At 48.2% G+C, this 26,497-nt stretch overlaps 9 protein-coding genes across 9 annotated transcripts; 5 read left to right on the plus strand and 4 right to left on the minus strand.

Annotated features, from left to right (window-relative positions):
- Positions 1-744: 744 nt before the first annotated feature.
- ABOM_003466 (cytochrome P450) lies at positions 745-2,526 on the plus strand (the record flags this gene model as incomplete). The annotated part of the gene is made up of 3 exons (XM_022530596.1): positions 745-822; positions 944-1,558; positions 1,627-2,526. The coding sequence occupies 3 exons, from the start codon at positions 745-747 to the stop codon at positions 2,524-2,526; spliced, it is 1,593 nt and encodes a 530-aa protein (XP_022392118.1).
- Positions 2,527-2,985: 459 nt separating this feature from the next.
- ABOM_003467 (uncharacterized protein) lies at positions 2,986-3,890 on the plus strand (the record flags this gene model as incomplete). Its single annotated transcript, XM_022530597.1, has 3 exons — positions 2,986-3,084; positions 3,289-3,633; positions 3,738-3,890. 3 exons carry the CDS (start codon positions 2,986-2,988, stop codon positions 3,888-3,890), a joined length of 597 nt encoding a protein of 198 aa, XP_022392119.1.
- Positions 3,891-4,164: 274 nt separating this feature from the next.
- ABOM_003468 (MDR family MFS transporter) lies at positions 4,165-6,056 on the minus strand (the record flags this gene model as incomplete). The annotated part of the gene is made up of 3 exons (XM_022530598.1): positions 4,165-4,812; positions 4,869-5,675; positions 5,763-6,056. 3 exons carry the CDS (start codon positions 6,054-6,056, stop codon positions 4,165-4,167), a joined length of 1,749 nt encoding a protein of 582 aa, XP_022392115.1.
- Positions 6,057-7,417: 1,361 nt separating this feature from the next.
- On the minus strand, positions 7,418-8,958 carry glkA (glucokinase glkA; the record flags this gene model as incomplete). Its single annotated transcript, XM_022530599.1, has 2 exons — positions 7,418-8,716; positions 8,776-8,958. The coding sequence occupies 2 exons, from the start codon at positions 8,956-8,958 to the stop codon at positions 7,418-7,420; spliced, it is 1,482 nt and encodes a 493-aa protein (XP_022392116.1).
- A 1,502-nt stretch (positions 8,959-10,460) lies between these two features.
- Positions 10,461-11,378, plus strand: ABOM_003470 (Mic19 family protein; the record flags this gene model as incomplete). Its single annotated transcript, XM_022530600.1, has 3 exons — positions 10,461-10,519; positions 10,742-10,799; positions 10,878-11,378. The coding sequence occupies 3 exons, from the start codon at positions 10,461-10,463 to the stop codon at positions 11,376-11,378; spliced, it is 618 nt and encodes a 205-aa protein (XP_022392060.1).
- A 413-nt stretch (positions 11,379-11,791) lies between these two features.
- On the minus strand, positions 11,792-14,545 carry ABOM_003471 (ribonuclease P/MRP protein subunit POP1; the record flags this gene model as incomplete). Its single annotated transcript, XM_022530601.1, has 2 exons — positions 11,792-14,104; positions 14,210-14,545. The coding sequence occupies 2 exons, from the start codon at positions 14,543-14,545 to the stop codon at positions 11,792-11,794; spliced, it is 2,649 nt and encodes an 882-aa protein (XP_022392049.1).
- Positions 14,546-16,443: 1,898 nt separating this feature from the next.
- On the minus strand, positions 16,444-17,134 carry ABOM_003472 (peroxiredoxin family protein; the record flags this gene model as incomplete). The annotated part of the gene is made up of 4 exons (XM_022530602.1): positions 16,444-16,479; positions 16,545-16,688; positions 16,749-17,025; positions 17,085-17,134. 4 exons carry the CDS (start codon positions 17,132-17,134, stop codon positions 16,444-16,446), a joined length of 507 nt encoding a protein of 168 aa, XP_022392048.1.
- Positions 17,135-19,438: 2,304 nt separating this feature from the next.
- Positions 19,439-20,223, plus strand: ABOM_003473 (nuclear transport factor 2 family protein; the record flags this gene model as incomplete). The annotated part of the gene is made up of 2 exons (XM_022530603.1): positions 19,439-19,518; positions 19,830-20,223. 2 exons carry the CDS (start codon positions 19,439-19,441, stop codon positions 20,221-20,223), a joined length of 474 nt encoding a protein of 157 aa, XP_022392047.1.
- Positions 20,224-21,626: 1,403 nt separating this feature from the next.
- On the plus strand, positions 21,627-25,588 carry ABOM_003474 (serine/threonine-protein kinase; the record flags this gene model as incomplete). The annotated part of the gene is made up of 6 exons (XM_022530604.1): positions 21,627-22,219; positions 22,268-22,999; positions 23,087-24,942; positions 24,997-25,055; positions 25,133-25,289; positions 25,347-25,588. 6 exons carry the CDS (start codon positions 21,627-21,629, stop codon positions 25,586-25,588), a joined length of 3,639 nt encoding a protein of 1,212 aa, XP_022392046.1.
- Positions 25,589-26,497: the final 909 nt, after the last annotated feature.

The raw sequence follows: 26,497 nt of genomic DNA on the forward strand, positions 1-26,497 counted from the left end.
TCACAGCTTACCTACCCCGATGAATGGGGAATTCAGGTTCACAGCTGAAACAGTACCCACTATCGACCATCTATCGGTGTGAAGACAAGCAGTCAGTAGCATGTGGGACTACAAGGTACTCGGATAGAAGCGGTCCTCGAAAAGATCATTCCTCCGGTTTCAGGTCCGACACCAGGCTATCAACTAGATACCAGATACAGCATCCTAGGTAACATCCAGATAAGCCCAAATAATAATAGAAAAAAATCACATTTCCATACATATAAGCTACGCTCATACCCAACCAACTATTTGTATATCAAACCAACAACACGTAGAGAACAATTTGCCGACAACCAACTCTATCAATCTACGATAACCTTCCAGCCACATCTCCCTCAACTAAAAATAACCCAATGAAGACCACGGTAAAGAAGCCCGAAACCCAGACATTCTTACAAAAGCTGACATACGTATGACACCCTCATTCATTCCTTCCCAAAACAAAAGGTCCGTTTCTAACCGAGCCCAGAGTGAGGTATATATACGAGGGAAGCAGAATGGAAATGGTATCCTAAACTAGCCTCAAAGGAAAGAGACCAATTTATTTTGCTCTACCAGTGAACCTGGTCCTATTACCAAGCTCCAATATTGCTCCTTGTTGCCCAGGAACGTTTGCGGGGGGAACCGGCGTTCGGCTGGACTCGGCTTGTATCGGCTACCGTTCCGGATACGGAAGGTCTACATTAGTTTCTAGGTTGCAATATGCTTGTCCAGGAGGTTTGGAAGACGTTATCGATTGAGGGGGTTGTGGTGGGGGTGTCTGCTTTGCTGGGTGTGTTGGTGCGTTCCATACCCTGCCTCTCTTTCTCTTCTTTTCTCTCTCTTCTTGTTTATTGGTGGTAGTGGTGGTGGTGTATTGTACATGTACGTCATCAGAGTGCTTACTGTCGCGGCCGCATAGTCTTTTGCATATGTCATCTACAACCGCTTTTTGCATCCTCTTCGGAGATTTAACGGTCCCGTGCTTGCGTCGATAACCCCCTGGGTGCAGTTGTATCATGGCCTGAAGGGGGACCGGCATCTATGGCTTCACAATCTGCATCAGCAGTATGGGTCGCATGTCCGTGTTGCGCCGAATTTTGTCTCCATCAACTCCGCGCAGGGCCTGCATGATATCTATGGCCATGGGAAGAGACTGAAGAAGGCCAATTTCTACAATGGCTTCACTGCCATCAAGGGCGTGTATAACACGCACAATGCGATTGACAAGACGGTCCATGGTCGGAAGAGGCGGGTGCTGAGCCAGGCTTTCTCCGATCAGGCTCTCAAGAGTATGGAGGATGTCATGCTGCTGCATGTTCGACAGCTTTGCACGGCTTTGGCAGAGCAGCAGACGGACAGTAACAAGGCTGAGGCACAGAAGACCACCGTCCAGAATATGGGCAATTGGTTCAGTTACCTCACGTACGATGTCATGGGTGAACTTTGTTTCGGGAAGAGTTTCGATATGTTGATTTCCAGCGGCCGCAGGAAGATGATCCAGCTTGTCGATCGCGCGGCTAACCGTCACTATGTGGTGAGTTACAGCGAGTCCAGAATTTCCCTGAGAATAGAGCCCTGTTTTTCTGACGAATATCAACCCAGTGCGGTCTCTGGATGCCCCTTGATACCTGGCACTTGGACCAAATCGTCATTCACAGACTGACCAACGACCGATGGAACTTCATCATGAACTCGCGCGTAGAGGCCAACAAGCGGGCCCAGGAGCGTACACAGGCAGGCCACGACTCCAAGAAAGACTTCTTCTACTACCTGCTCAACGCCAAAGACCCCGAGACCGGCAAGGGTCTCACGACGCCCGAGCTCTGGGGCGAAGCCAACGTGCTCATGATCGCAGGCAGCGACACTACCTCCACCACGCTCGCGGCAACCATCTTCTACCTGGTCCGCAACCCGCGCGCCATGGAGTTCCTGAAAAAGGAAGTCCGTGAGGCCTTCACCTCAGTCGAGGAGATCGTCACCGGCGGCAAATTGAATGAGCTCGTCTACCTCAAAGCCTGCATTGATGAAGCGCTGCGCTTGGCACCTGCCGTTCCGGGGGCCATTCCGCGCGAGGTGATGGAGGGCGGCGCCGTCGTGGACGGGGCCTTTTTACCCGCCGGCACGGACTGTGGGACCCCGACTTACTCCATCCACCGCCAGCCCCAGTACTACCGCGAACCTGAGGCGTATTTGCCCGAGAGATGGATTGAGGGCGCGACGTGCGTAACCGCCGATGATAAGTGGGAGAGCAGCAAGGATGCTGTTGAGACTGCGCGGAGAGCATTCTGCCCGTTCAGTATTGGACCCCGCGGATGCATTGGCAAGGGCATGGCATTCATGGAAATGCGACTGACCATCGCGCGGTTGATGTTCCTGTTCGACATGGAGTTGGCCGATCGACAGGGAGAGGACGAGAAAGGCCATCTGGCTCTGGTGGATCATTTCACCAGCGCCAAGCAGGGGCCGAATGTGACCGTCCGCCGGAGGGATCTAACCGTCTAGGCGAATTGATGTGGCCCTTTTAACGAAGTTCGATTCATGTATAGCGCATTTGCAAATTCATTCGATTAATAACACAAACCCCCCAGATCCAAAAACCACCTATTAGCAAAGACCAAGTAAATCAGTCCCTAGTTCCAATTAAACCAAAGAGAGAGCAAAACATCCCCCAAACGCCAAGCACACCCGGACAAATAGGTTCACAACTCATTTCCCAACTGCAGCGAACAGGACACGTGCCCAACACGTGCAGCAAATCCAAAAGGGTAAATAAATCAAACAACTTGAGTAAATGAAGAAAACCCTTGAAACAAAAGACAGAGCAGGAAAAGAACAAACTATCAATATCGCCTAATAATACCCTATACATATATATCTCACCTACACCTTCTTCCAAACCAAACCCACCCACCCCGGAAATCCATGATGCTCACGACCTCCTGAACATCAGGAAACAATACAATGCCCCCATCCCCCTTGACAGTGACCCTAATCCAATCCACGATCCTCAACGCCATCGCCAATGTCCTGGCCCAATTAATAGACCAGTACAAAGAAAACGTACGTAGATCTTTACCTTTACTATTATTTCACATTCCCAGCCCAGAAGAGAAAGTGATTCGTGTAGAGGTGGCGTCTTGGTCTCAAAACACACCTATACAACCAAATACCCCCCCCCCTATTACCTACTACTACCTACCGCCATGATACGTATACAATGATTTGAAAAGTCCGCACTTGCTGACAGAAAGCACAAAAAAAAAGAGACCTTTCGCGTTGAACACCATCGCACTTATCCAATTCATCACGTACGGCGCCATTATCGTGCCGCCCAATTTCTCCTGGCAGAGATACATCGAGGCTCGGTTCCCGGGGTTCCCCAGCTGGAAGAGAAATAATGGCAACAATGCCCCTGACCCCGATGATCTCCTGCCAACGAAGGAGAAGCCATTCAAGCCGAAACAGCAAAGATCTGGGATCTGGAACTTTGCTGTCAAGTTCCTCTTGGATCAAACTATCGCCGGGGTGTGTAACATTCTCTTGTTCATTGTGTTGATCAACTTGTTGAAGGGGATGAATTGGATGAGGGTTTGGGAGTTGGTTTGTGAGGTATGGATTCTCTTTCTTTTCTTCATGTTTATATCTCTTCGTTTTCCTCCTCTGTTTTGGGGGGGGGGGGGGGGGCCATATCGATGCGATGCTGATAAGGGTAGGATTTTGGCCCCATCATGCTGGCTCGTCTGAAGTTTCGGCCTATCGTGTCGGCGCTTATGTATACTGTTATTCCTGTGGACCGACGAGTGGTGTTCGGGAGCGCCTGTGGAGTTATCTGGGGGATCTATTTAAGCCTTTATGCGGTTGTTTGAAATGTCCGGTACTGCTTTTAGATTTTGCGTTGTTAGCACTAGGGTAAACTATAGAGTCTATTAATTGTTCTATGCAAGGAAAAATCCGTATATACATACATAGCCTAACAAAGCAAGAAAAGTCCACTCCGCTGAATACCAGGCGTGGAACTTTGCCAATATCCTTAATAAAGAGGCAGTAAGCCATATTAAATAGATCTTGTAGACTGTATTATGGTAAGCATGAAGCGAAACGTAGCCCTACCCCTCGAGCAATCCCTAGAAGCAGTGCCTCCTAAGCAGCCATCGCCTCAATTTTCTTGCCTTTCACGGACAGCCACTGTATAGGAAGTGCCGCAAAGAGGGCAATTGTCCCTATAGCCACTGCAGCATAGAATGTCTCGGTGATAGCGTTGTTGTAGGCCTCGAGAACTGTAGGTAAGATGTCCTTCGACACAGCCTGCCGCAGCATCGTAGCCCCTGCGCCAACCACCTTAGCCACATCAACCCCAGGGGCTCTAGCAAGAATGTTCTTGCGCAGTTGGTTTTGAAAAACATTCTGAGCGATAGAGACAAAAAGCGCCCCCCCTAGTGTCTGGGAGAACATGACAAAGGCCGTTGCAGTGGGAACATCGGCAATCGGGAGAGCCGCCTGAACAACAATCATAGGTTGCTGCAACCCTAGGCCCACGCCAATTCCGTATAAAACCTGGTACCCAATCCATGCAGCGTCACTTGAATCTACTTTCAACGTGCCGAGAAGCCCGCCGCCAATTGAGATGAGAATCGGTGTGGCGATCATGAACGGTGTATAGTATCCAACCATAGTGACACAAGCACCAGCAGCAATGGAGGCGACAATCATAGGAAGGAGCAACGGAAGGTTCATGATGCCCGACCTGGTTGCTGTGACACCCTTTATCGCTTGGAACCAAATGGGAAGCTATTAAAGGCGCAAATTAGCATATGTCTCTGTGACTGTAGAAGGTACAAGCTTACATAGTAGATAAAAATGAAAAATGATCCACCAATACAGAAGCTGTAAAGCGCTGCGCCCCATACATTCCGATTCTTGACCAGCCGGGGAGGTACCGTAGCCTTGTCTTGCTGCCACAACTGTACGCCGCAAAAGGCAATGAGAAGGACCCCGAAAACAACGAAAAGGGCTATGATCCGAGCACTGTTCCAAGCATACATAGTGCCTCCCCATTGTAGCGCGAGTAATACACAGATAATTGATGGCATGAAGAGGGCAGTTCCAGGGAAATCCAGTTGCCCCATTTGGTTTTTGAAACCGGACTTGTCCTTGACAGACTTGGGCGCCTTGAATAAGAAAAGGATGAAGAAAGCGGTCACTCCGCCGAAAGGTAAGTTGATGTAAAAACACCATCTCCAACTGAGACGGTCCGTAAACGCACCGCCCATCAAGGGTCCGGCCACGCTCGCAATTCCATACATTGATCCCATCATCGCAGCGAAGATTGGTCGTCGATTCAGTGGCACCGTCTGAGCAATGATAATGAGTGCCCCCGAAAAGAGTCCAGCTGCCCCCAGACCGGCTATGGCTCGGCCAATGATCAGTGATAACGAGTTCGGCGCGATCCCACAGATCAGAGATCCCAGTTCGAAGACAAAAAGGGCAATCAAGTAGACCCATTTTGTGGAGTAGAACGTATATAGCTTGCCGAACGTCAAGCACAATGAACATGTTGTCAGGAGGTATGCGCTGCCATACCAGCCCACATCTTCAAGGGACTTGAACTGATCTGTGATCTTTGGAATTGCCGTGGAAATGATGGTATTGTCCTAAACAAGCCGAGGTCATTAGCAATAACCGTCTTCCAAAGGTCATTTTTAATAGTTATGGTCGGTTGAAGTATTGAATGGACTTACCAAAGCTAGACAAAAGATGGCAAGAGCTAATGCGATGGCGATCAGGCCAAGTTTCCAAGAGCTTGGATACTCTTCCTCCTCTTCTTTCTGTGCTTCATCGCTTGGATTAGTGTTCGCCACAGGTATGTTGTTTTCATTCTTTACTTCTGGGGCTAGCGCAGGGGACTCTCCCTGTGAGCTGGCCAGCGTACTCCCTTTCTCCATGGATGGTCTTCCCTCCCTTGACGCCTTGTCGGATATCAAACTGGTCTGTAGCGGCGAGCCAAGAGTGTCTTGCAGTTTATTGTCCTGCATTGTATCTATCGGCTTAGAGAATCTAGATGAGATAGGAATAAGAGGCTATGGAAGACACGAAAAGCAAGTGCCGTACATGGAAGGAGCGGTTAAATGCCGTCAATCGAACGAAGGAAAAGTATAGAAAAGTTGTAAGAGGCAAGAAGGGGTCTTCTTTCTTACTGATGAGGATTAACTTTGCCTGCTAGGTTGCCTTGGCGATATAAGACTGATCACTGATTCATTGCTGGCACGGTGACGATGCCAGAACCACCCAATCGGTGAAGTGACAATGAACCTCCGCAGCAGCAGACTGGATTTCCATCTTGGGTCGTTCTGTACTACATCAAAGGAGCCTGCCAGCATGGACGGGATCTTTCCCTCCCGAAGCCCCGAAGGCCCAGGGCATACAATCGTGATCTAGAGAATATGCTAGAATGTCAGCTGTCCGCTCAGCTGTCCTTGCTCTATCCTGAAATAGTCATGAGGTGTCTCTCAAGCTGGCATCCGATCCATATTCGCTTCCTATATTGCCACGGAACCCTGGTATAATGAACTATGGAGTCCTAAAAACAACAAAGAAAGTGGCACGGTCTAGACTACAGACGGACCAGCCTTGGTCCCTGCCGCTGGGCATTTTAAATAAGATGAATGATCCGCAAGTCTTTGTAAAGTGGACTGGCTGTCTTTGCAGTAGGTGAATACCTGGAGTCTCCTAGTATGGTACTTGTCGCTTAGGATTTTCTGCATCTGGGCTGCAGTTCGGCCTAGTCTGACCAATAAAAGGAAGGGAAAAGATTCCTTGGCCATTCACAAGAGAACCATCTACCATAGTGGGAGCGAATCTACTACTAGTATCAACCTTATGGGCTCATGGATGAAACTCTAATGTCAGGTACCGTGACGAGCGGGTACTTTGATGGAGCCCTGGGTTTATATCATTAGTCTATTGGTAGAGAATGGATGGTCTGTATTGATCGGCTAATTAAAGTAACCCCCGGGGTTCGGTCAAGGCTCTGATACATCAATACTGCTCTTACACTAATAAGAATGCTGTTGAAATGTGTTTCAAGAGTAGGATTTTTTTTAATTGCAACATATCATCCGTTCCATGAGAATGCTAATTAACGCCATGAAAGAAAAAGAAAAAAAAAAAGAATATTGTTACACCCTCCTTCCCAGCCACTCTCACTAACTCCAGGTCCTTTCACAGTAAGCCGTCCCTGCAAATTCGAGCACATGGCCTTCGCCGCGTGAAAAGCAGCTAGGGAAGGTGAAGATAAAGTAGTCTTCACCGACAGTCCGAGGTCATCCATTCAAAATGAACCATAAAAAAGGGGGAATAAAGTTGAGATCGTCGCAAAGTGTTAAGTCATAGACCGCTACTGGGCCTTCCTCCTGGCTTCTTCCTTGCTAGCCACCAGGGCAATCAAAGCCGCACCAACACCACTACCATCCTTCGAGATACCAATGCGCACCTTCTTATCGCCGGCAATGCCTACCTCGGGCACCTCACGCAAGGCGTCACGCATGTATCCCTCAAAGTTAGGGTAGAATTCGACCAAGCTTCCGTCGACACCAACGTCCACCAGATCATTGGTCTCGAGTTTCTTGGTGGCGATTAGGATGGCAGCAAGAGGCACGGCGCTCAGACGAGCAGCGCGCTTACCAATAGCATGCACGATTGCCTTGACAGCCTTGCAGTCCGTGGTGCTGGCCCGTTCGATCTTCAAGTGGTCCTTCAATGCCGTCTTGGTAGGCTCCATGCTCTCGCTGTTGTCAGCTTCAACCAAGCTCAGGAGGCTGGTGTCAAGGCCCCATTGACGGAAGAGCGTAGAGTTTTCTGGAACAATAACATCCGACGAGGCGCTGGGCTTGAATAGACCCAGAGATTCATTGCGGTGCAGATCAATCAGGACACGGCGCAGAATCTCACCGAGGAACATTCCAGAAACTCGCTTCTCGAACATCTGGATGCCAGGGTTGTTGCTCTCCTCATCCAGCTGCTGGTCGTAGACGGTGTTGGGCAAAACACTCAGGTGGTTATCAAAGCTACCCCATTCAGCATTGATGATCATTTCACCCGTTGTCTTATCGTAGTCGGAATGTTCGATAGTAGCCATCTTAGAGATCTTGTCGAGCTTCTCAACGTAGGCGCCGTTGGTACCCGTGCCGAAGATGGCACCAAGGAAGGTTCCAGTCTCACCAGGGGAGGTGTATGAACGGGCCATCAAGGTTCCAACTGTGTCATTGACAAGAGCGGCCACGCGCACGGGGAGCTCCAGAGCATCGAGCGCACTTTGCAATAGCGCGCAGACATCATGGCCGACGGCGTCGGGAATGTTGAAGCCCTTCGTCCAGCGAATGAGGGTTCCCTTGTTGATGCCGACCTGGCGCACGGGGAAACTAAAAGTGAAGCCCAAATCAAACAATTCCTCTTCACCCTTTCCTTCACGTCGACGTTGGAGATGGGCTTCAAAATGTTCGTTGTGGTGGATGCGCAGGAAAGCTTCGATCTGGCGAGCCAAAAAGGTGAAGAGATCCTTGGAGGTGCCGGAAGCCATCAATTCACGAGGGATCATGATTTTAGACTGTGTAAGAGAAAAGGTATTGTCGCCGTGTAGATCTACTGAGCACACGCGAAAGTTGGTACCGCCAAGATCTACGGCTAGGTACAGTCCCTGTCACAACAAAGTCAGACATGCAATTGTGATGTAATAAACAGGTTCGAAAAATATACCTTCTCTGTGCCATTTGGCACGGAGGTAACGAACGTCGGGATTTGGCTCAGAGTTGTGCCCTCCTGGCTCAGTCCTTCATTCATCTCCCGGATGTACTCTTTCACCCCGCGTTGGACCCCCTCGGCGGGGAAGTCGAACTGGCGGGCAATCCGCGCAGCCTCGTCCAACAAGGCGGATGACATTGTGGGAAGCGGGAGGAAACGGAAGTAGGATAGTGGGGGGGGATTAGAGTGTTTAAAAAAAGAATGTTGATAGAAGGATAAGTAGAAGGATAGCAGGAAGTGAGGTATAGGAGGGAACAACACGAGGAGGTGTGGAGGGGTAGAAAATATGGCGGGGGGGAACAGAAGGGGAAAAAAAATATTTCCTGGAATTATATAGGTTGCATGGTATCCAAGCGATAATATTGAGGGCGCATACGTAGGGAAGTGACGAAGAGGGGTCGATGAGGTCAGTCAGTGGGCCAGATTTGGATCTAAAGATGTTGAACCAATGGGGTTTCCGGGTTCGCCGGCGCTTCTCTTCGCTGAGACCCTAGAATTATTGCATATTTTCCCGAATGTTTCGGGCCCCAATAGATCTGTCTTAGCATTGCATGGCGTGGATGCAAATGGAAGCCTTGGTGGTAGCGAACCCATTCCATGACGCTATGAAACTGTGTGGGGGGTTTTACCGGTGAGAAACAATGGTTAGGACGGCGTGTAGACACGGGGAAGACACGGAAGGAAAGGAATGATCTTTATTGGTGGTGCAATAGACGAGGAGAACACTACCGCCGAAGTATAGTATAGTACAAGAATGGCCTTATCACCTCCGATGTGAGCGTGCTCCGTATGGAGTAGTCTGGGGTGACATTTAGAGGCTGACCTGCATGATGGTTAGGTGACAGAAGGTGGGGAAGAGCCTGACAAAGTTACGCCGATTCCTTATTCCATGAGTGTCGAGTAACTCCTCCCTTCTCAGTAATTGTGCCTCTCTGAAGGGTACACAACTGAGAAATCATATACTCTTTGTTTGACACTTTGTATACACGGGGGATCAAATCATCTGCCCTATGTTCACTTATCAGAAATACGTATTTCAGCCACTGGTGCCAACCTTGATCACGCTACCCTTTATAGCCTGATCCTAGAACACACTAGTCCTTGATTTGGATTCTCTGGGGCTTTAAGTTACCAACTACTAAGTACCACTACCGATATCTCCTTTGGCTACTCCGTACGAGAACAGCCAACACGACAACAATGGTTACAAATCTCGATCACAGTACAGGGTTACATTACGACTCGAACAGGCCAATAGAGACGCGTTGAACAGCAGCCACCATGTAATTATATCAGGTCTAGATCAATACTAAAACGCAAAGGAACTAGAAATAGGGCCAGCGGAGGAAAAGAACAAGAGAAAGACAAAAGAGCATACATCACTTGACTCCATACTACTTCCGTGCGCGAACAACAAATGACTAAGCGTCACGTGATTTACACCGGCGGAAGTCGGCTGCTGCGTTGAAACGGCGATATGCGAACTCCTCTGACGACCTTGGAATTGCCCAGGCCCTGCTGTCTCCGCTGTCTTCACGGTGTTAAAATCGGAGCTTTACTCAGGCACCGAAAAGGACTAAATCTGTCTTCCTTTCTAAAGATCCAAGGGAAGGGATCAATTTCCATTAATTAAACACATAATGGGCGCCGGTAGCTCCAAGCCTGACGCTTCGGCGGGCTCGAAACATGTTTTTTCGAGGTATGTTTACGTCTGTACTGTCGGTCAATTGCTTTTGGGGTGGACATTTCGCCAGTCCCGGGTATGAAGTAAGGAAGAGACGGGCATTATTCGTACATGAAATGAGGCAGGACACCTCACGCCGGATAATGGGTAGATTTGAAGAGGGCGAGGGACAGACACATTTGCCCCCGATACAATGCGGCCTTCAATCGAGTAAGCTAACACTGTTGGTTTTTATAGCGGTGGCCCCGTCCAGTTCTCATCTAACCTTGTCGACAACCTCCAATCCAACACCGAGGTACGTATATATCCGCCAAACACTTTCAGAAGAATTACCGAAAAACAACCAATTGGCAGCCAAAACTAACCAGAATAGACGGACTCCTCCCGCGCAAAGAGCATCGAACTCCAGATTCAGGCCCGCGTAGCTCAAGAGCTCGAACGTCTCCGTCAACGCGAGCAGCAGACCCTTGCTGAGATCGAGAAGCGCGTTGCGGAATCCAAAGACAGCGCTCCCTCGTCGTTCTCTTCCACACCAAACGTCAGCTACCCCGCTGGCTCGCTGGACCTGGATGCTCCCCGGATCCCCTTCGCAGGCCGCGAATACACTCCTGCCCCTGTCCCCGATGCGCAGCCCATCAACCGTGATGTGTCCCGTGACTCGGTGAACACCGAAATCGAGGAACTGCGTGCTAAGCTTGAGGGCCGGAGAAAGTTGGTTGAGATCGATGAGAGCGTTGAGAAGGCCAAGTCAAATGTCGTGAGCTGCTTGCGCTTAAACGACCGCCGGCCTTTGGACTGCTGGCAGGAGGTTAATGCGTTCAAGAAGGAGGTTGCCAAGCTTGAGGAAGCGTTTGTGGACCGGGTTGTTGGTTAGATGATGAAGTGAAAAACTATGTGTGTTACTTGACAATAGATTCCTCAGATCTCTCGTGTTATGTTGTGTATATGTTCCTGTATGTACCGGAATTAGGCTCAGGCTGTGACTATTACTTGCGTGGAATTTTTGGCCGCTTTATCGAGGATACTCGTGGTTTTAGTGGATATTTTAAGATGGTTTTGTCATTTCATGGAACTGTGCATCCCGTGTCTATTTGAAACATTTGAAACCGCCAACTAAGTGTCTATCAATATATATTGGCAGTCTCTCATTTCGTTAACGCCCTGTAGGAGCAATATGGACATAACACGTAGTTAATTCTACGTCTGAGATGAAGTCCGAACAAGGAAGAGAATTCTGGGCATCGTATAATCGTGAGCTAGCTTTCAATACCTACACAGTACATGCGTTCAAGCAACCTCCCAATAACCCAGCCTTCCTACCCTCTCGCCCGCTCCCCGAATGATGCACATGGTTCTTTCTCGAGCCTTGCACTTTCCGAGAGCAGCTGGAGTGACCTTCGACATCTGTATCGAACCAACTCCTGTGCTCTTACCAGCAGAGAGATTGAAATTCCCTGTTGTTATAAAACCGATGAGATCTTCTTCCGGCGGAAGGGGCAAATGCTCCTGGTGAATATCTGTATCGATTTGGGCTGATAGAAGAGCTGCAGCGAGGCGCGCTTGGGGGTCTGAACTAGTGCTGGAAGGTTCTCGGGCAGGTGACTTAACACCAGCCGGTTTAGCTGATGCAAAAGAAAGCCATTTCTGACGAAGTTCTTGGTTGGTGGTAGGTAGACGGTAGACTCGAGCTCGCGGAGTAGGGGTGCCTCGATTGAATAAGGAAATCCTTACAGTCACAAGAGCCGAGTTGTCAACACTCGAATTCTGGTCTCTGAGTGCACGGTCGGCTTCGGCGGGCTGTAGGTGGTGTATACCGAGCGGAAGACCATCTGCAGAGGTTTTTTCGTTCTCGCCATCGTGTCGTGTAACATTTTCGCCCTCAGTCTTCAGTTTCTTATGCTTTTCACTGTGATCGCTGGTGCCAAGAGCTCCAACACCCTGGATCAGTCTCTCCCAATCACATGCCCAACCCCGGCCAATCTCGCCTTTCTGGTCAGTTCCCAAGTCAATACTGTCGAATTCAACTCTCCGCCCCTTAGGCCGTCGTTCCCATTCCTTCTTTGACTGTTCTTGGTCACGCGAGCCCCATTCCCACCCAGCGCGTGTGCCAGGGAAATCACCAGGGAACCAAGGTTCTCCTGCTTCAAAAGCGAGCTGTTGCTGCTCTTTTAATCCACCAAGTCTCGGGTTTCCACCACTTGAGAGGGTATAATACATCAACGCATACCACACCGGAAGAACGCACTTCCAAGGGAGAAGTACAGTCCAGCTACCTGGAGCATTGTTACCCTTCGTTTGAGCTCTGGGTCGAGTTGCAAGGAGCATCACCGGGATCTGCGGGTCAGTATCTCGAGGAGTCGGAAGGCGACCAGGTCCAGCTTCAGTTCGTCGCCGATTGATGGCTTTTTGGCTGGGCAGTTGGCGGATGGCAGCCAAGCGTGCGCGACGGTCGAAAATAGAAGGTGTTGTTTGCGTACGATCAGGTGCCCAGGATGACAAAGTCATGGCCAGGTCTTGCATGTCCTTCTCAGAGGAAGGGGGTCTCATTGTCTTATGCGGGAAACGGAGACGAGGATCAGATATGGAAAATGCAAGAAGGGCGTTTTGTGGGAGAGATGAAGGATTCGAGACGCCCAGTAAAGAGTTCCACGTAAATTCGGGGGTGTTCGATGGTTTATCGCTCTCATCCAACTCGACCGGCCTCAGCACCGCTAACAGAGCTTCAGTGGAGCCCGGACCTGTGATATCAATGCTGCCAATTTCGAAACGAAGATCTTCAACCATCACGGGAGGGTTCTGTCTCTTCGAAACCTCGAGGAGCTCATTCCACAATTGTAAGAACGCAGACGGGTGTACTCTGATAAAAATTTTCTTCTTGTCTTTTATGGAGTTTTTGTTCTCCGCAGATTTGGCACTATCCGCATCCAACATTTCAACGTCCCCCGGCTTTTCCTCAGCACATCGAATCAAAGTGACTGGCGCAATAGGTCTCCGTGGCCCATCGCGCCCATAAGTCCACACTTGCAAAGTTCTTGTTCCGGCTTTCCATTTTTTGCCCTTTGGGCCCCATACTTCATTCCCGTCAACGCCGACAGCTCTCAGAGTACATTCTAGTGCGCCTTCCGTTCCCTCCAGCTGAATGGTGGACATATAGCTCATATCCCAAACCACAGCGCCCCTAGCGCCCCTCGCCCGATGAGACGGTCGGTAACTCTTCTCGGTCGGGGACAAAGGAATGGCGAATCGCCACAGAGGATTCTCAGACGTAGTCATGTGGGCTCGCTTTGCATGAAACATGTGCGTAGGGAGCCATGTCTTGCATCTTTGCCGCTTTTTGAATTTGGACTCTGGCGGATGTGGGCGTGAGAGCTTATTTTTCTTGATTTTAGGGACACGCGGGGCAATATCAAAGAAGTGACTACCCGCCTCTTCCAGTGACTTCTGGTTCTCTTTATCACGCCTAGCTTTCGAATGAGCTCTCTTAGCTTTGGTCTTGGAATTGAGGTTTTGGAGACGTCTAGCGGTTTCGAGACGGACGCGCATGGCCTCTGTTGGTTTCCTCCGACGTGCGGTCACAGTTGGTGTGTTATCTTCCATCATCTATTCAAGTCGCAGGTTGTTTAGCAAGATTTTCCACATGGCTTAGTCTGAGCGCTCACTGGGACAATCCAGTTCGTAAAACAATCAGATGTATTTCTAGCGTACCTCTCTCTTCGCCCTTGCCCTCAACCTACTTGGCACCCTCTTCACATTGTGGCTGGCCGTTCTCCTCCTCAACGATCGAGGTACTTGCTGAAACGCGCGACTCGTCAGGGCAGCCTTCGATCGCTGCATGCCCGACTCTAGGGCACGAATTTCGAATTCACGAGCTTCAAGATACGCAGCAACATCGAGTTCTCCGGAAGCAGAAAGGGCAGATTCGGCTGACTGCGCAGCAAGTGTGCGTGCATCGAACGTTTTGGCACGCTTCCGAGCTGCTGCGGAGCCATTTTGTGCTCCTGGATAGGTGGACTTGCGCTTCGCAGCAGGGTTGAGGGCCATTCTGGCCAATGGAGACGTTAGGAAGCGGGCAGGTTATAGTTAAGGAAGGTGTATGATAATAAAGGAAAACCAAGTCTGACCGTTGAAATGGTGGCGTTAAATGTGGTCTGGAATTAAAATTTAATGTACATTTAATACCTGTAGGAAAGCGGTGCTCGGAAAGCTTTAGCGCGTCACACGCCAATGATAGACGGCTAGCCTGCTTTTAGTAAAAGAGCATAGGCCGGGGCCACCGTATCGCAGCCAACGTGTGGGGAAGTCAGGATGCGATAATACAGTAAGGTCTATTGCTTCAAACAGAGTCTTTTCAGAGGAACAAAAGATACTTGATTCTTGTCTGCCTAAAACTAGCTGGTCTGCTCCTTTAATTAGATCCTTCCTCCGTTCTTTCCTGAAAGGGTAGTTGCCCGCAACTGTGACACCGCATACTATGTAATTAGTTAATATCCAACCTATGGGAATATCTTTCTTTGTGCCTGGTAATAAAAAGGCGGAAGTGCACTATAAATGGATATACGGGGTGAATATGTCCTCCTTAGATGTGGCACCGCGCAAATTTATTCACGAAGATTCCTCTGCTGCCTCCCCGTAGCAATATTTATCAAAAATCACCGACTGCCTAATCCTTCTTTTCGAAGCTGTCAGCCAACAAGCACATGAGCTTACAAGCTCAGCTACACAGCTCCCTACAGTGCTTGACTTCCAGGCCCATGTTGTCCACTTGATCAAAGAAACGAAGTCATTCAGAGAGCTTGTTTATACAGACGGTCCCCAAAACTAGGAGATTGTTATCACCTTAATAACATTATCGAGAGACCTTGTCGGTAATAAGAACACTATACTCAAATCTACACCCACTTAAGCTTAAACTAATCTTCTTATTTTAGGAAATATTACAATTCAGTCAAAAAAGTCTTTTGAGTTCGTGTCATGCCAGAAGAAATCCATGACTGTCATCAAAAGTGATGGCACAATCAGCTTTATAAATGGATTTCACCTGGACAACTGACTAGAAATGACATGACATACATTTGGGCCCGGTGAGTCAGTATATCTTATCTGATTTGTGTGTACGACGCTGTTGCTGGTATCCACAGCCTTCAACGTTTCAAGGGCGCGTACATAGGCTCCCGTAAGGAGCCAGGCTTTTCTCTACGATCAGACGCTGTACGTATGCCAAATTTGCCGTTGAAGCCGGTTGGAGTGAGTGGAACTGGGGATATTGGTGAGCCACTATTGTTGAAATGGCAAAATATTGGTCCGAGGCAAAGCAGAGCTCTATGGTTTGGATCGAAATGGCGATGCCGATCTTCAAAGACTCAAAGGTACTCTAGTCGAACCCCTTCACACACACACACACACACACAGTCCCTTCTATTGTACCTAATCAAGCATAGGTCATATTCACTATACCATCCCAGCTCAGTAGTACCCCGGAAAAGATCTTCGTCTCGTGACGCCTTTTACTGGGCCCGGGTTGCCAGGGATCACTGGACTAGGACATCAACGACCTTCGCCGGATAACAATTACTGCCCTTGGCTTTATGGGCTTGGTGCCTGCCTAAATTAGATATTGATAACCAAAATCTCACCACCTCCTCCATGGGTTTTTCTATTTCAAAGAGAATTAATTAGTCATGGTTAATTTACTCCGGAAATTCATACATTTAGCATAGATCTTTGGAGACCGGGCTAACAGAGCTAATTCATACTACGCGATATAAGGTTATTGATCGACATCATACTACGAACAAAGGAGGAATGTTCACGATTTCATAGCTTCGTTATTTATTGTATCTCTAAAGTGGGCTGTCTATTTTTAAAACATTAACCCCACTGCTGAAACGCCAGCATCCTCTAGTAGTCCCACGTCATAGTCCTTGTGCCTGTTGATGTATTTAGAGGTTCTTGATGACGGTCTCAGCGCGCGAGAACTGCGATGACAGTGAGCATGTGTTCAATTAAACAGTCCAAGAGATTGCAGTAGATGGAAACTTACCTCGAGGTGGTTCTTGGCGGGCTCAAGAGCAGCGTAGGTGACCTTGCCGTGGTCAATGACGATGGCGTAGCGCTTGGTGCGGCCCTCCTCATCGGCCCAGCCGAGGCTCTTGGAGAACTTAGCCTCAGGGTCGGAAAGGAAGAGCTATAAAGCCAGTCAGCAAAGGAACCCAGCAGCTAGATGTGATGTAGGTAATGAACATACGATGTCGTCGTTCTTGACATTGTTGGCCTTGGCCCAGGCGCTCATGACGTAGGCATCGTTGTAAGCAAGGACAGCAACAACGTCGACACCCTTCTCACGGATCTCAGGGAGTCTCTCCTGGTACTCGGGGACGTGGCGAGCAGAGCAGACGGGGGTGAAGGCACCGGGAAGAGCGAAGAGGATGACCTTCTTGTCGGCCCACTCCTTGGAGGCGTTGTAGTTGATGGGGATACCGCAAGCGTTGAACTCCTGAGCCTCGGGGGTGTAGGGGATGTAGCTTTGGTAGAATATTAGTATTAATACAACAAGGTTCAAAGGGTGTGATTAGGAACTTACGAGAAGACAACGTCGGAGGGGAAGCTGTCACCGGCCTTGATTCCAGACATTTTGATTGAATTGGTATGTGAGATTGTGTTTGAAAGTTAAAAAGATAAGTGGTTGTGGATGGGGAAGGGTGTTTATTTATGGGATGTGGGTGATGCGGAAAGTCAGAAGAAGAGAGGAGCGAGGGGCAGGAGCATTAATATATAGATGATTCCCTTTCGGAGATCGCGTCCCACGGGCCGTACGAGGCACACCTAAGGTGACCCAAACCAGAAAGATACCGAATCCTTTCGATTGGAGGGCTTAGGTTTGCTGTATTATCAAGAAGACCGCCCGAGACTGAAATGCCCCGCCGTGCCCCCCACTATCCTTTACTCATGGTTACCAAGGTACGTATTGATCCGACGAATCTTTTTCACTTGCCCAGTGAAGTCATCCCGGAACTCCAGTACAGAGAAAGTGAATTGCCATCCTTTATGCAATGTACCTTACTTAATCCTTACTGTGCCTCCATTCCATACCCTCAATGATGGCGTTATGGAAACTTGAGATGAGGATTGTTTGTGTCCCAATGGCGAGGAAGGTGGATCTAGTAGGCCAATTTTGAGCCAATCACGGCTATACCCCGAATGCATAGCAACCACTTCGGTAGCCTTTTTCCTTATCTAATTGCTCTCTGGCGTGTTTGTTCCGAGACGGCTATTGTACTCCGGGTGGCCCAAAAGAAAAAAAAAAAAAGGGACCTTGATATCTCCGACTTTCACCGCCTACTGTCTGCCCCTCGTTTCCACGTGACTGACGCATTTACAGACAGTGGCGGAGCTTTACTTTGATTTGAATTTTTTTAAATAAAGACAAAAGTGCTATGTCATGAAAGATTCGGTTTCTCTTTTCCTGGTTCATGAAAAACCAGGTCAAAAGTAAGATTGGTACCTAGTAAACTAAGTTCGACTATCTTGCCACTCGGACCTGAGCAACTTCGGAGCGAGCATCCGAGAGACGGGAACCATACGGAGATAGAAAGATCTGATAAGATTTGTGCATCTACTCGTAGAAGTTCCATCAGGGGAAAGCTCAGTTTGGAAGAAGTCGGTTATTCGCCGCCTTGAAGCACCAATCTGTACAAATTCCGAAATTCAGGTACCCTTTCATGACTCCAGCAGCTGCCAGGGCTTACATAAGGAATAGGTCTAGTTGGGGCAAAGGATAGTTATCTAGCCTGGTTCCCGATTACACATCAACAAGGTTCTAGAAGCAATACGCTTCCCTTATCCGGACACGCTGAGCCAATAGTTTGTTAATGATTCGGCGACTTTGAAGATTACTAACCGCACCAGGAACTGTCTAAGGGGGGGCCGGGGAATGGCCACATCCTGGTAAGGCTGTATCTTTTCATGGGGTGTGGGTTTGCGTGAAGATCAGATACGGAGTATATTTGCTTATACGTAACATTCATATGGTACGCTACTAGCAATTTAGCGTCTTACAGGGTGAAGGTATTGTTAATATATCTTTGATTCTCCGTAACTAAAATCTCGGAGGCCGTTGCAGTTCGCGGATACGTAAATACAGATATATATAAAGGTAGATAGATATGTACCATCCCAATACAGATACCGACTCACAAGGGATGCAAACAAAGCTCTGATACCATGGCAGTATTATATAGTTACATATATATAACAAGCATTTGTTTTTTCTTAAATCCAAGGTGGTGGTTTACGGGACACTAGTCTGGTAGGCTGGTACGCACTGCTGCGACATAGTATCAAGAGCTAGTTGAATCTTGGTATATGTGCTCTATGGTTTACCTCGCAGAAGCGAGTACCTATAATCCAGGTCAATGGAATTTTCTACCTCTATGTACACAAATTATTAAAAGGATGTGTAGCTGCATATAAGTCAAAGAAGTGTAGGGTTTCGAGAGCCTAGTGCTGCTGCTCTGGTAGCTCTTGCAGATACATAAAGCCTATTATGATGTCATGTGGCAAAGATAACTCCATAAACAGAATATGTTCTCCATGTATTGTGTATTTACCTTGTACTTTGTACTTCGTATGTGAACCTGATGTTCTTAGTAAAATCCCGTAGTGGGTTCAGAAAAGCGTGGTTCTGATGTCAACTACGCTTCAAACCCCGAACTCTATGTATCGGCCGAAAGGTGTCAAAGTGCAACCCCATAGCTTTAATTGAACGTGCCTACATAAGATAAGACTAAAAAGATAACTTGCATAAGGCTGACACGTGACAAGGCTTATATACATGTCCCACATTACTTACTAACGCCTTACTGTGACTCAATCTGATGTACGCACACACTGCCGAGAAAGGAATTATACGCTGTTGAGGTCGTGCGTTGGATCAATATGGCTGACATCAAACCACCGTTTACCGAGGAGTCGGCGAGAAAGAAGGTCAAAGCAGCACAGAATTTGTGGAATACCCAGTAAGTATGCTCTGTTCTGAGCTCCAACAATCATCCCTCTGGCCCTTCGTGCTTGGTCTTAAATGTAGGGATTCCATGGCATTTTATCCCATGCTGCTGGCACGAGGGGCTATAGTTATCCCACCATGACATGGTTTTGATGTTTCATCCCTTGCTCGCAGTTATGCGACCACCTCGTGGCTTAATTCATCTGCCTCCACTTTATTTGCATCGCTCTTTCTCCTTCATACTCCCTTTCAAGTTTCGGTCGCATTAGTATAGCTTACTGTGCTGAGAAATCTGTCGCCCTTTACTTACAATATGTGAACTAGAGACCCAGTACGTGTCGCTCAAGCCTATACACCAGATTGTGTTTGGCGCAATCGTACTTCATTTTTCTCCGGGACGGATAATATCACCTCTTTCTTAACTGCAAAATGGAAGCGTGAAGCAAATTACAGGCTTCGAAAGGAGCTGTTTTCATTCACTGACGACCGTATTGCGGTGCAGTTCTGGTATGAATATCAAGATGTTGAAGATGGGATGCGCTGGAAGCGCTGCTACGGCCTCGAGGACTGGACCTTTGACGGAGAAACAGGAAAGATGAAGAAAAGGATGATGAGTGGCAATGACCTGGTATTAGGAACTAATGGGAACGGGGAAGGGAGGTGGTTTGTCGATGATGTTGATGTTGAAGATGTGGTGATTAGTGAGGAACATTGGTGACAAGCTTAAATTCGACCACACCAGTTCTTATTGCACGATTCGACTTAACCGTTGCGCAATTTTACGAAAGCGACATGCCAAGTCGATAATGACACCGACCTTCCATAATTTCTGACGATTCTATTTGGCGTATTGATTCATACTACGTACTAAGCCCTGGCTCATTCTGTTAGTACGAAGCTAGTTTACCCTGCCAGTTGAGTGCATCTTCTTTTGTCGCCCAGAAGAGCTTAGCTTTCATCAATCTCTGGGAAATTATCTGCAGGTGATGATCATGCCTGGAATGTCTCATTCGCGGTATCAGGATACTAGTCTCTCTAGTTGAATGTCCTCCCTCCATCCCTTGATTCAGAACCCCTCCCCTCCCCCTTGCCCAACCCTAATGTTGATATTTTGCCATCAAGGATAGTATTGCGTAAAAGAAAAGAAAAAAGCGAAACAGAAGAAAGAGAAAGGGACAGATGTTGAGCACTTCGTGAGATAATGCTTTTACTTCGAGAATCTGCAGCACTTCTGGAAAGCCCAAAGGGAGGAATGTAGACCGACTGGAACAAAACCAGCCACTGTAGCCTCTCAGGGTTGACCAATGTATCCGATGATCGATGACACGAGCAAATCCCTGGCGGGAACTTCTGTATGCTACACGGAGCAAGGGGTGTGCGCGGGCTTTTTACTACCGCTACCACCTTTTCTGGTCCGCCATGGCCTGGTATACTACAACTGACTTGTGCTGGAGTACGTCTGAAACTTCTAGAGTTCAACTTTGACCAATATAGACTTTGTACGTTAATCAAATTCGAGTTAAGCGTGCTACCCTCGAAAACCTGGAAACATAGGAGGGTTAATGTAGTGCATTCCAGAGGGTGATATCGACCGATGCCCGGGGGACCTGAGGAATTCAAAGGAAACAAACACTTCAACAATCATTCCACGAATGACTTTGACCTCAACATGGTATGCTCTAATCCAACTAGCGTGTCGTGGGTGGGAATTGGGTATGCTCCCTGGAACCCTTGGAGTGGAAATCACTCTGGCGCGTTGAAGACTGTCGGTTATCCTTCTCAAGTGCGCTCCGAATCGCGAATACAACAACAGTCCGAAGATATACTGGCGCCAACCCGTGTCGACAATATACCCCACGCTCTCTACCCGTGCACTCGCTGATGCGTGTCTGAATCTCGGCTTGGAGATAACTAACCAAAGGCGACTCAAAGCGTAATCCGCAAATCCGCGTCGATTATCTTTCTGTCTGGCCAAGGTGAGCTGAAGACGCCCTACGTATTGCTGGAGATCTGACCTAGAATTACTCTCTAATGACGTACAGTTTTATTGAGGAGAATTTCACACATGTGGCCTGGCAGTGATTGTATCCAACTGTCGTGTTAGCCTGCGGTTACATGGCAATGGAACAAAAGACTGCACATCTTAGTCCGGAGTCCGTACGAACGCCTCTTGTCGATGTTAACAACAGAGTCAACATTTGTCCCAGCCCAAGCTTGGTACAAGAGGAAGGATCAATGGGAGACCTCCAATATCTGAGCTCGCCACAGCCAATGTCTATAGTGACTAGCCCACCAGAACAGAGAGGATATGTGGATAACAACTGTCTTTCGCCGACGGCAAACCCGAAGACTTCATCTAAGCGGAACTCAACTTTGTCAGTGAAGTCGATCATTTCAAACCAAGGAAAGCGCAAAACCCATATCGGACCATGGCAACTTGGAAAGAATCTTGGGGAAGGCACGACAGGTCGGGTGCGACTAGCTAAGCATAAGTTGACCGGGCAATCTGCGGCAATTAAGATAGTGTCGAAGACGTCTGCAGCGATGACCCAGAGTGTCAGTATTGCAGCAATGGACAAGAATAGAGGGCTTCGCGGTAAATCAGGGGTCAGGCAAATGCCATCTGGTATCGAGCGGGAGGTTGTTATCATGAAACTTATTGAACACCCAAACGTCGTCCGTTTGTACGATGTGTGGGAAAATAGAGGTGAAATGTAGGTGGGTCTTGAGGCTTTGATCATGTCATCACTGACATCTGACAGATATCTTGTACTCGAATACGTTGAGGGTGGGGAGTTGTTCCACTACATCACAGAAAATGGACCACTTAAAGAATCCGAAGCAGTGAAGTTGCTCCGGCAGATCCTTGCTGGCCTTGGATACTGCCATCGCTTCGGTATCTGCCACCGAGATTTGAAGCCGGAAAATATTCTTTTGGATTCGCAGGGCAACGTGAAACTTGCTGACTTTGGAATGGCCGCTCTTCAACCGGCGGGTTATTGGCTTAAAACATCATGCGGAAGTCCGCATTATGCTGCCCCAGAAATCGTTAGAGGTGATAATTACCGCGGCGATATGGCTGATGTATGGAGCTGTGGTATTATCCTATTTGCACTACTAACCAGTTATTTGCCCTTTGATGGCCACGACCTAAGTAGCACATTAAAGTTGGTGAAAACAGCTAAGGTCGAGATTCCACCAGAGGTGAGCTATGAAGCGGCGGATCTCATTCACAAGATCCTTCAGAAAAAGCCAGAGAAACGGATCACTATGGCGGAAATTTGGAAGCATCCTCTTTTGAGGAGATACGAAGGCTTAGACCCAGTAAGGACTAATCCTTGTATAGGCCCTGCACCTTCGTGGTCTGTGCAGGAGTGTGGACCGCGCATTAGCAGACATGAACTTGGGTCGGAGTCTGATATATTAAGGAACCTCCAAACATTATGGCACGACGTGGAAAAGGAGGTCTTGATTGAAAGGTTACTGGACCCAGAGTAAGTTCGGTTCGCTACGATATAGCTCCGCTCTCCTGTTTGATTGGTCCATGTAGAAGCTTTTCTTGACTGACAACGCTACAATAGACCGAATCTCGAGAGAATGTTTTACAATGCTCTAGTCAGGTTTAGAGATGAGCATTTGGAGAGCTGGCCAGGCCAGTCTCTTGAGTACTCAGCCAGTGACTATCACCACATGTCCAAGGATTCAAATGAAGCCTTCAGCCAACGGGATAATCGCCGCTCTAGAGGATCCCGACGACGTGGACAAGTCCCCATGGGCAAAGCCGCTCAATTAAGAAACAATACTATTCAAGAGCCAAAATCCTGCGCAACCGTTGGTAGCTATGATCCCTTCCGCTCACCATGTCATGTTGTGTCAGAAAAAGAAGCATATACCCATATCACAATCCATAGGGACCTTTTGGACAATGCAGGCAAGAGGGAAGATTATGATAGAATTGCGGAGCCAAGCGTCATATCTGAAGAAGATTTTGGAGATCAAACTCCATGCCCTCCAAGCTCTCCTTTTGCAATTGTACAGAACAAGAAAAAGCCGAGCTCTCTGAAGTCTTTCCACTCAAGAACCTCACATGCCGGCAACCGACGGCAACTCAACGGTATGACAGCGCCTCGTTCTGCAAGCTACAAGCGTAATGTTTGCTTCCGCCACATGAGAAACCGTTCACAAGGCTCAACAACTGCAATAAAAATGAAGGGTGCCACTACAAATGTCCCAGAGAAGGACATGAGCGAGAATAGTCTGGTATCTATAGACGCTGGCCCCTTCGTTGATCGGGAAAACAGCCCGCTGTTGCCTGCCCAACCAGCTGTGGTACGAAGGCCTGGAGTTGCGTTGAGGGCGTGTGCCCCTCAGAAGAAGGTGCGCGAGTCTGACTTTATCTGGAAGGATGATACACGCCAGGTGTCGCATGAACTTAGCCAAATCTGCGAGGAGGCCTTTAATCGCGGGTCACTGTCAACAGGCTGCACGACAACAAGTACATGCATGAGTGCAGAGACCCCCGCGACATCCGTGTCTATGGCTAGTCCTGAAGTATCACATAGTCGTATTGCTACTAGCAATTCAAGAGCTCCGGTGACACCGTCGCCAAGATCCTTTACTGCTGCAGAGTTGACTGAAACGCGGCGCAAACTCATTGCCCATTCCACCCAGGACGGCACCGAGGGCGTACCTGGAAACCTTGTGGCTGTGATCAAGCACCTTGATCGTCTCATCGAGCAAGATAAGGCCCGGCAGCGTGAGCAGCTCTTCACTCCTGAGCGTGCTAATGAACCAGCAGCACAACCCAGCGAACAATCATGGGATGTCGGTGGCCTGCCAAAAATATCAGAAGAGCTTCATAACCGACAAAGCAATGGAGGAGGGAAATATAAGCCTTATCGACCTGGTGCAATAACGAGCACTGGCACTAACACAGGTTGCCTTAGCCGGAATGGCATAGGAACTATCCGAATGGTCCCTCAAAGTTCTGTGCCTTCCTTAGAAACTATTCAACCTCTAACAATTCGCAAGAAAAGCGAAGAACCATCTACTGATGATAATCAAGAGCCATTTACGGATGGCTCCAACGAGGAAGATCTTGCACCTTGGAGATATTCTTCCTTGAACTCCTTCCACCCCCGTCAACCTTGTGAGCTTGACCCTATTGCAGAAATCCCGCCAAAGTCAGAGAAGCGCAACGCAGCGCGGCATGCCGACAACAAGAAGTGGTCGTGGTTACCCATCAAGTACCAACCACCTGCAGAAACTGCATACAAGAATCTGAAACCACTACACCCAGTCGACAGAACTGTTACTGTGCATCCTTTTGCAGACAGCTCCAACAACCAGCCGGAGACCCCAGGAGGAAAGACCAAAGGAGGCTTCTTCAGAAAATTCATGAAAGGTAAAGCAAGTAACCGTAAGCACCCGACAACAGGTCAGTAACGTCCAACCAATACCCTATGACCATCACCTGACAATCCTGTACCAGACACTCAAATGACAGACACAACACCCACACTCAGAAACTCCATTGAACATACTCGCTTGGTGAACGCCGATAAACCCTCCCCCAGAGACCCGGTGCCTCACGAAAGCCCGTGAATTGGTTTGCACGCATGTTCCAGTTCACCCCTGCCACCAAGGCCCTCGCACTCAACACCTCCAAAATGAAAGGCAGAAAGGAAGTGCATAAGATCCTCCGGGAATGGAAGCCCTATGGTATGAACGTCCATTACGATAAAGCCGACGGCATAATCCACGGGAAAGTCTCCAGATCCAATTGTAAGTTAACAACACTATACCTATTCACACTATTCTAGTATCCTAACTGTCGCCCAGTCCGCCAGATTCGCCCTGTCGCATTTTCTGCCGAGTTCTACACCGTCCTCGAAGACGGCCGACGAGGCAACCTTAGTCTGGTCCGATTCAAGCAAGAAAGAGGCGCAGTCTCATCCTTCAACCAGGTCATCGATACCCTGGACATGGTCATGAAGCAGCGCGGCCTGCTAGTGGAAGACTCAGTTCGTGCGGAGCAGATGATGAAGGTCCTGGATAAATACCAGGATCCTCAAGGTAAATGAAACGAGTCAAATCACAAGCACCTTCTATATCTCCATTTAATATCTCTTTACTCTTCCTAACCCCCCAACATCATGTACCAACAAGAACAGGTACAGAAGCACAAACATTTGTTCTAATAATACCCTATTCACAATTTCCATGTTATACACCGGGAAATCCGGATCAGTTTTGTTTGCACACATGATATCTATCAGTTTTGGACCCGGGTGTTTGAAATAACCGGATGGAGTCTGGTCTCTTTTTTCCGTATCTCGATGTGTGTATGTTTCTGTATCATCCATTTCTCCCTTCTATGTTCCTGCCCTTATCTATTTCCTTAAACCTATGAAAAACCCATTCGTTACATATTCAGCCATCTCCTATGTCTTCAAACGTTCGTTCTGCATCACAATACACACCTCATGTCTCATTGCAATCTCCTGACAAATATCCCTCCTCCGTTATCCCGCTGTCTTGCCTCTTCAAACAAGCAAATAATTTGTCTTGTCTGTCCTTGAACCTACTAGTCCCCCCGGATGCCTGCCGTTCGTTTATGTTCCATACTTGGTTTACAGGAAACGTCTCACAATAAATTAGATAGAAATTAGGTTAGAGAGAAATGAATCAATTGAGATCTTCGTGATTTTCTGCTTCTCCGCAGTGCAAATTATTAGAATAGTCTAGGTGCCGTCAGATCGTGGTGTTCGCATAATATGATCGTACTTCAAGCAATCTTGATCCTTGGATCATATGGTGGATAATGATATACAAGGAAATGCTACTCTAATGGCATGAAGATACTATTAACCTGTATAGGGACTTACTCTGTACTAGAATTCAATAAGAAAAAAATTAGACTCATAAACCGTAGCATTCGAAGAAAAAAGTATGCACAATGCAATATAAAAACCAAAATCAACAAGTAAGCA

Source organism: Aspergillus bombycis (assembly GCF_001792695.1).
Source record: "Aspergillus bombycis strain NRRL26010 chromosome Unknown contig00016, whole genome shotgun sequence".
NCBI classification, from domain to species: domain Eukaryota; kingdom Fungi; phylum Ascomycota; class Eurotiomycetes; order Eurotiales; family Aspergillaceae; genus Aspergillus; species Aspergillus bombycis.